At 36.9% G+C, this 9,766-nt stretch overlaps 1 protein-coding gene across 1 annotated transcript; it reads right to left on the bottom strand.

Annotated features, from left to right (window-relative positions):
- Positions 1 to 140: 140 nt before the first annotated feature.
- LOC311089391 (uncharacterized protein) lies at positions 141 to 2,931 on the bottom strand. Its single transcript, XM_084124060.1, has 2 exons — positions 2,777 to 2,931; positions 141 to 1,694 (listed from the first exon to the last, which is right to left on the bottom strand). Exon 2 carries the CDS (start codon positions 1,684 to 1,686, stop codon positions 1,024 to 1,026), a length of 663 nt encoding a protein of 220 aa, XP_083980186.1. The 5' UTR covers positions 1,687 to 1,694; positions 2,777 to 2,931; the 3' UTR covers positions 141 to 1,023.
- Positions 2,932 to 9,766: the final 6,835 nt, after the last annotated feature.

The following is a 9,766-nucleotide window of genomic DNA, read 5'->3' as shown; positions in this document are numbered from 1 at the left end:
GTATTCGTTCCTCTTATGGCTGAAGTACACAAAGCTCTGTTATACAAGGATAATGAGGCATGGCATTTCCTTGAGATTCCAGCAAGCGAAAGCAGCTTAATATTTCATTAAAAACTTTGTTACACACTAAATACAGAAAACTCAGTGGAAGGATGTTTATTTATATAAATCCAAAGTTTCTTAGGACAAGAGCCAGAAAGTTAACCTCAAAAAAAAAAAAAAAAAAATGTCCCATGAGACCCCTTTTCTCTGGAAAGAATGTTGCCCCTCTCCCCAGAAGCTTCTCTGAGAAAACTTAAGATGTGTGTAAAAGAGAGATAGTGGATGTTATCTTCCCAGAGACTTCCCGGGAAACTCCTGTGTTTTGGGATAGTTCATACATTACTATGTAGAGTTTGGTCTGTACTCCAAATTATTTCTAACACATTACAGCACTGTGGTAATGTTGTGTCAATTTATTTTCACAGACTGCACTCATCTTGATGTTTTGTTCAGATGTTTGAAGAGATGAATACATACCACAAATTTGAGTAAATGTATTTCTAGTATAAAATACAGATCAATGAAAGAACGTTTTTGTAATGTGTTACAGTCTTTATTTTCCTTAACTACAATCATTGTTTTAATGTACATTCTTTTCCTCTTCTATGGGAGATTTAGAGGTCTCTTACTTTCAACTTTTTCATGACAGGGTTGTGCAAAATTCAGAATTTAAGAATTGACTTTATCGTCTGTCTATAACCCTTCAAAAATCGAGGCTTTTTAAACTTTTGTCCAAACATTCAAATACAGATTTGTCTAGCCAACTTTGCTTTTCTTTTTGCTTTTCTTTTTCTGCTTAAAGGAAGTTAGTTTCAAATTCAAATTGCTATCCCAGTTCAATTCTGAATGACACGCAACCCTGTTTTATGACTACATCCTCGGGGGAAAAAAAATACATTTAATTGTTCATTAATTTCTTGAATATTGTTGGACCTAATGACCATCCAGCTGCTACTGTTTTCTAGAGGTGAGTGTAGTGATTTATATAATGTTGACATTGTCAACTGCGTTCTGTCCCATATCTTCCAAAGTGAATGAAGGATCCGAGTTAGGGATTGTGGATTCATGGGTCAGTTTACAATCCAGGAGGTCCAATGAGGGCGTCTCCTCCTTATCCAGACATTCCAACAAATCCTTGTTCTCAGCTGGTGCAGGACTACTAATTTTGTCTTCCATCATCTCGCTGGTTATGGCTTCGCTTGCCATTGTGACTCCAGTAATGAGGGCTTCAGAGATTGGAGATTTCAGCAGGTCATCCAAGAGACTGGGTTCTTGAAGAGCATCAGAAGCATCGAGATCAGCTACAGGTTCGGACTTCTGCTCTGGAGCAGCAGGTTCCTTCCCAATCAGACTGACGGATGCCAATGCGGACTCCACGGCTTCAATACCTTTGTTTACAACATCTTCCACCGGTGCAGAAATCTGTTCAGTGACTGCATCGACCGTTTCTTCAACAGCTTGTGTAATGGTCTGCAGAACACTGGTTGAAGAGGCAGGCTCGCCCTCCTCTGGAACCTCACATTTCTGCTCTGCATTCTCAGTCACAGTGGAGTCCTCTGGTGTTGCAGACTCCTCTACAGCTGGAGCTGTTGTCTCAGCTCCTATCCCTACTTCACTCTTCTTCCGACTGAGCTTCGCTCCCATTCTGCCCCCTTTGCAATAGAGGGATACATCACTGTTATTTAAGCAAGCTCACACAAACAATTATTTTTATGATGGTCTCTCGCACCACAAAATAGACTGGAAAGATTCCAACACCAGTTTTGGAAGTGATTAGTATTAATCAACAATTTTTTTGAAAAGAGCTCGAACAAATGGGCCACAGGAAGTGGCTTTAGCTGGAATAACATGATAAATTAATTACATGATAAAAATAAAAAAATGTCTTATACTTTTTATTCTTTCCAACTAAATTAAGAATGGTTGGTCAAAATTTGGATGACATGTTAAAACACCTTTGTTAAGCATCAACCAGTGGAATTATTAATGCACATCAAAATCAACTGAATTACTAAGATTAAGAAGTATCATAACCACTCATTGAAACTTGTGCATTACATATGAACATTTCTGTTACTTTCATAGCATACAACAACCATTTAAAAACAGTAGGTTAGAAGTCTTGAACTATAATGCTAAAATTGGGGACCAGCATGGGTTAACAAGGTTTAGACATCAGAACATCATGTTCTCTTGTGGTTTTATATTGGCTAGAAAGTAGGAAAGAGCCACAAGCTCTGATGGATATGAACAGCTTCCTATTTTAAAAGCGGAAAAAAAATAGCTTTTTTTATTTTGTATGCTGGAGACATTAAATAAAAGCTTCTCAGAATTCTAACCATCACCGTATTTCAGAATAGTAAATTTAAGAGTGAGACTTTATTATTCTAACTCAGCCACACCTTCCTCCAGCTGCTGAAGTGCTTTGAACATGGGTTTCATCTGGGGACCACACTCTTGAAAAGAGGTTTAAAACACAACTTGCACTGTCAAACGAAGTTTTAAAAATAATACACCCTGAAATATCACGGTGGAGTTCAAACCCGTTATAATTTTCACCACTGACGTGGCATCAGAGCTGGGACAGAGGGACAAAGCAGAGTCCTACTGAGAGTACCGATAATCATGATACCTTTTTTTATCTTTAACACACTACACATACATATTAAAACGTTGCAAACATTGCAAAGTAGCTATGCATGCGTTGCGAATTGTCAAACCAGTATAAACCCACCTTTTTTTGACCGGTGAATGAGTGGAAACGCGAGCAGATGCAGGATCAAGGATGGTGAGACTGACTGTGCAAAGAGGAAAACTCGAAGATGGTGATGTACAGTTTCCAAATGAATCGCTCTTTTGAGCCGATTCTTTTTAATGATTCGATTGAGCCGATTCTCAAAGCGTTTGTAATTCAATGGGCCTTCTGGGAAAATTACCTGACATAAAACGTTGACGGCTTATGTAAATCAAATAATAATTTGCACACTGTATTTAACGGCCCTGGCCTGTATGCATAAAAAGAAAGTAACTTCCGCAATCCGTATGAGGGGTGACTCAAAAGAGCCATTTTGAACCAGTTCAAAGGAAAAGAACCGAGGCAGTGTAATGAATCAGACATGTTAACCCTGAATGACTCCTCCGTCATTTTCAACAGTGCTGTCGGAAATTTCTGCGTCCCACAGACACTCCCACAGACACTCCACCCCCTCCACCCAAAAAAAAAAAAAAAAAACCGTCACGGACTTCTTTTTAAAATGTGGAACTATCGATTAAAGTGAGTCATTTTCTGCCTCTTTGACTCCACAAACGGTTCAATAAATCACAGGCATTTAGAGCCATATATTTTCACTCAGACTGTTACACACACACAACAACAACAAATAGGTCTACAATTGATCCAAATTTGAATCCAACTGATTTCAGGAACATCTGCATGCATCATCCTGTTGCTGTAAATAATCAATGTCAGGGTCAGAAATGAGTGAATTCAAGTTTTTACCCCAAACATTTAAAATAGGCCTAGCCTAGTTCATATTATAGCTTAGTAGCGGCCAAAAGTGATGTTTTAATTGTGATGATAACGCAATGAAACATGCCAAATTGTGCAGACATACTTTTTACCCAGGCTGTAACACAATGAAATTATGCATTTTAACATGCAAAAACAAGAGAGAACAAAATTATTAATTTAAAATATTATTAGCAATAGTAATAACTGTTTGTTGTTGTTGTGGTCAATGGTCAATGTATGATTTTTTCTTTTTTTTTCTTTTTTCTTTTTTTTGCATAGTAAGTACCTAGCTGTAATTGATCTTGTATGGTTATTTAAATATATATATCACTTTTGGTAAATACTATAAAATAGTCCACAAGATGGAGACAGAGTTTACCTTTCTGATGTAACCATACAAATGAAGCATTTAGTCCTCTTTTCACTGTTTGCTATTTTCTGTTTGCCTCAACATTTTTCCTTTTTGATTTGAACCAGTGCTTCATTTAAAATTTTTATGTAAAAATGATCCCATGACCCTGATGGTTTATATCTTCCCTTTTAATAGTCTGGGTACCACATGTCATCTCCATCTCTTTATATCTCTCTTGTTTTTGTCTGTTTGTTGTTGTTGTTTTGCTGCAGATGATGGCAGGTGTTGTTGCTGTAAGCAGTAATTGTACAGCTGAAGTCGTAATTGCAGAGCTGTGAGAATCGGCTTGTGTAATGAGTGTGAGACAGAGAGATGAAGCTCTTATCACTCTTAAGACTCTCAATCCCTTCATTTCAATTCCTCTCTCTGTCTATCACGGCATTTTCATGCTTTTTCGTCCTTTTTCTTTTTGGAAGGAGCTTATGGCACAGAAAGTAAGGGATGATTAGAAATGTGTTACGGAGGAAAGACAGTAGCAAAGTTAGACTAGTGTGTTTATGATTCCTGTTTTGCTGTTCTGAAATTATCATCTCACCATAGATACACAATCCCTCTGTTGAGAAGGAAATTACAGATTTTCTTCTCAAAAATCAGACAAACACACAAACAATGCGCATTTCTGGACAGTTTTAATGAAGCCAAAAAAAAATAAAAAAAAATATCAAGAATCAAAACTTTAAAAGCATCAGAATCTGCTTACAATCAAATACTGTATAACTGTCCAGCCACATGTAACATTTCATAGTCATTCAGTCAGAGCATATGTAATAATAATGGGTTGGGTTTTCTCCATTGTGTCTTTGATCACATGTATAATGATGATGTAACTCATGGGATTTTATAACAGACTCTGATTTTTTTATTTCTGTTTCATAAATCATTGTGTTTTCCAAGGTCACATTTCAGACATCTCTGTGACAAAGACTATAAACTTAAACATCTAACAGATTTGGTCCACCGTAAATAAGAATATGAAATAAAAGTTTTTGGAATTTTAGTTTTCAGGTTAGTTAGACTAGTAAGAGAAAAGTCACCAGTGTAAATACAAAGTTCATTAAAACAGATTTCTGTTTTTTTAACTTGATGTCAGGCAGTGAAGATCAGTATGCGTATCTGACCTCTTTGGTGTGGGTGGGTTGCTGGTGGCTTTAATGTATTTTGTGGTTATTTTTAGTCTGAGGGATGTTGAGAGATTTGCTGAAGTCTCAGATTGCTTGACATCAGGACCTCAGTCAGAAAGACTCTCTCCATTTCCCGCATGTTCTCACAGAGATAGGCCAGCTGCCTTCATTTCTTTCTTTCGGTGAAATCTCAGTTCTCCAGATAGACAGATCTTCTGCACTATATGGCCATTTACAATATTGCTAAACTGTACCTATAGTTTAAATTACAGATTCAGTAAATAACCTAAAATATAATAATATAATATTTTTATTTTTTTATGCAATTTGATTTAAATTATGTGCTAGACTACCTTGGCAATATTGTAAATCATGCCTGTAAAGCTTTGTTTAATGATATATAGATGACACACACACATATATATATATATATATATAGGCTATATATATATATATATATACACGCTGTTCTTCTTTGCCACTTAGTTTTTGCTCTTTGGCTGATTTGCAAAGTCTTACAGCTGCTTTGCTGAAGGTTTTTTTAAAAAGAAATTTTGTCATCTAACAAATTTAGATAATTAGATGATATATGACAATAAGAATTTATACAATTGTAAAGAATGGCAGAGAGAAGAACGTCTCTTTCTGAGAACATTACTAAAGGGTTAACGACACACCCTTTGAAATATCTGAAGAAAATCACTTATATCTTTGATGTCATCTTGGAATCAGTCTGATTGTGTGCTCTGTCACATGGCATATTCTAATCCAGAATGTTTCCTGGATTTAACCCCTCAAATCACACATATGGCTATACTGGGTTTAACTGCATACCATGTATTCTATGCGGTTCTGCTGTAGGTTTGAAAGAATACTGTATATAAATTGAAAGTTAATATTAAGCATCTTATATGAAGCTTATAGTGTAACTGATTCTGATTAAAGTTGATATTGTGGTTGTGCTTTATCTTAGGACTACGTATTGTGTGTGTGTTAGATGACAATAGGATCAGATGGTTTTGATGAATCTGAAGGATGCAAAACCCTTACTGAAAAAATGAATAAGATATACATTGTGTGTGTGTGTGTGTGTGTGTGTGTGTGTGTGATCCTGGTAAATCCGGTAAATCCTACATTGTTGGGACCATAGATATCATATATAAACGCTAGATGTCTTATGGCGCAGTCACTTCCGGCATCACCGTTCGGCCATCTTGTCACAGTGAAGCTGTGAATTAAGGTGAATGATCAGCACGCACACAAATCCTCTTATCTCGCTGAAATCTTGACGGATTTACAAACGGTTTGGTTTCTTACAAATGTTAACGTGGCTATAATTCCGAATGCTTGAACATGTATGTTATAATTATTCATATGTATGCAGTGTATGTATGCAGTGTCATAACTACATCTCTGACGTTTATAACAAACCAAACCGTTTGAAAATCGGTAGAAAATTGAGCAAGTTATGGTTATTTAAAAGTACATGCACCATTAAACAAGTGAACGAGCACACTGTGGCAAGATGGCCGCCACGTGCGGACGTCGACCTCCATTGGCCAGCAGCGCGCACGAGACATCTAGCCTTTATATAGCCTATGTTATCTATGGTTGGGACCACAAAGATAGCAATACCAGTCATTTTTGACCTTGCGGAGACTGTTTTTTTGGTCCCCATGAGGAAGCTAATATAAATCACACTAAATTATGTTTTTATTTATTTTTTATTTTATTTTTTCTGTGAGGGTTGTGTTTAGGGGTAGGGTATAAAACATACAGTTTGTTCAGTATAAACATCAGTATATGGAAAGTTCCCATGAATCAAAAAAGTGCATAGCCATACTATATATGGCTGTCGTAAGTGTCACGTTCACCGTCTGTCTCTGCACTACATTACCCAGGATCCTCTTTGGCACACCTGCATTCACTCTCTCAAGATTACTAATCACCTGCACCTGTTCACCATCAGCAGCCTCATCAGCAAGCTCTATAAAACACTCACCACAGCCTCAGTTCATTGTCAAGCCTCCAATGGGAACAGACCATTAGCCATTGTCTCCTGAAGTCTCTGATGCATCACGATTCCGCAAAGTAACGTATACTCACCTGTGAAACACTAACCTCTGTGCCATTGTTCTGCTGTCTCCAGAAATCCTGTTTGGCTCATGTTACCAGTGATCCTGTATCCTCCTGAGCTTCCTGTGTTCACTCCGAGCTTGCTTGCTAGCGACTGCATCTGAAAGGGAAAAGACAAGTATTAATGAACTGTAACTGCTTGACATCAACTAACCTGAAGATAACATGCTCACCTGATCTTCACCGAATCTGCACCTGAACTCTGAATACTCACCTTGCACTCGTCTATTTGAATAAAGCTGTGTTTGGATTCACTTCCCTCTGTCTCCGTGCCTGTATCCTGACAGTAAGTGTTTTTGGATTAAGTTACTTGGCTTTCTTCCACTCTCAAAATGCAGTAAGCTTTGCAGTAGATGCATGCATACAAACACATATTTATGTAAAATGAGTGCTTATTTAATTTAGACATTTAATATATACAATTATTAAAATAATTATTAAATATTAATATTACTCATATAAAATTAAAGTAAAATGGTTTACATGTCTGGGTTCACACATGGTTTTGCATAGATAATCCATTCCTTAATTTGGTTTTTTTATTTCCTTGAAATTAAGTTAGCTGACAGGAAACCGACTAGCAATTTCTCCCCCTCTCTCTCCACAAAGCACCAGATTAACAAAGATTTGACTCTTCTTAATCCTTCAACACTCTTCAACACTCAACCAGACGCAACAGCGAGATTGACTTAGATCTGCAGTCGCGTGCAGACAGATACAAGTCATGAACTTATGCTGCAAAAATAATGCCATCACTGATGCTCTTTTTGAACTTGATAAAAGTTCAGAAGACACATTTTTTTTGGAATAATATTCTACATTCATAAATGATAACAGGATTAAATAAACATTTGTTTTCTCCTTATGGCACTATGTTGTCTTTGTGTTTCAAACAAACCTGCTGTGATTGTAGCAGCTAAAATCATTTTGCATTCATCTTTTTACCTGTTAAGAAAAACATCCTGAAACCATTCAGGCATCCATCAATGCATTCTCTTATGTAACACGTGGCCTAGATGTGCATCACATGAATGTGAGGACACCCATACCTCTTTGGTTGCATGCTGACTTCACCACAGTAAGAGTGGCTTCACTGCATTATCTAGGCCATTGCAAATGAATGTGGCAGAATCTCTATTCTCAGGTGAGAATCTCATCTCTGTAAGAGATGAAAGGGAGTTTGAACTTCATTTGAATTGCAAATGAGTGCCATCATACATCACTGGCAGCTTAAGTTATTTATGAAAGCCCTTTTTATGTTAGTTGTCAGCAGGCATGGTCTTGTTGGAAAATAACTGTTCTGTGTTCATTTAAGCAGTGAAAATGATAATTTAACCGGTCTGGAGCTTCATTCAAGAGGCCTTGATAACACCCAAACATTTTTGCAGTGCCAAAGATTACTTTTGAAACCTGTAGCAGACGTTAAAAATCTGGGCTGTTAATTGAAAATGGGTTTAACATGCACAGGGTGAAAATGTTTATGCATATTTCAATATACAATTATGGGAAATAATTTGCCAGGTTTGATGGCTGCAAGATTATTTCCAGCTCCCTCCATGCCTATAATATTCTGAGCAAAAATCATAAATCTGATCGCTTAGAGTCGCATAATATATTTGCACCACAAACAGTGTGGGACAACATAAAAAGTTTAGGGTCAAGGCTCTATGAGCAGCAATAATAGTGATGCTTGCCAAGATTAAAGGTGATTAAAGCTATAGTGTGCAACAAGCCTTGACAATGCATTACATGATCACACGTAAAGGCCGATATTATTAGAATTTCCTTCCTTACAGCAACCATGTAATCAGCTTCTGCAACATGCATCATCAGTACAGTCCCCATACTGCTTACCAGGCGTGCATGGGTGGGACAGACCCTTCCGAGAGACCAGTGTTAAGTCTCAAATCCCTTGTCTTCAACAGCTGTGTGGACCCCATCTGCAATATTACGAATCCTACTATCAAGACTTAGCTTGTGAATATTACTTAGGTCATGTGGATGCTTCTTTGTAATCTTCCTAGAGCTGTGGTTCTCAATCCTGGTCCTGGAATACTGTACATTTTAGATGCCTTCTAATCTAACATAACTGATTGACAACTTATCGGCTCATTAATAGAGAGTTCAAGACCTGAAATGTGTGTGTCCAGGTTGTTGGGTCCCCTGGACCAGGATTGAGAACCTGAGTCACCTTTACACAGCTGAGTTAAGACTGCTCTGTACAGGCTCTGTGCCGCCTCCAAATTTTGTGCAAGGACGCAAAATATTAGTAAAATATGGTAGTTCTGATCTCAGCCCTGACTGAGTGCCTAAAGCAGTTCGGATGCTGCTGGCATTGTCATGACAGAGTATATTTAATTATTTATAATTTATAGTGTCATATACATATGATTTAATATTTCATTATTTCGCATTATATATATTTCTAATATTTAAATATTATAATTATATTTACATAATATAAATATCTACAATATAAATATAATAAAAAATAATAGTAGGCTATATTAATGTCGTATTATACATAACATAAAATGATATATT

The sequence above is a fragment of the Abramis brama genome (assembly GCF_963993115.1).
Source record: "Abramis brama genome assembly, chromosome: 9".
NCBI lineage: Eukaryota > Metazoa > Chordata > Actinopteri > Cypriniformes > Leuciscidae > Abramis > Abramis brama.
The sequence above is the reverse complement of the archived record's forward strand: the minus strand, read 5'-3'. Positions and strand labels throughout refer to the sequence as shown.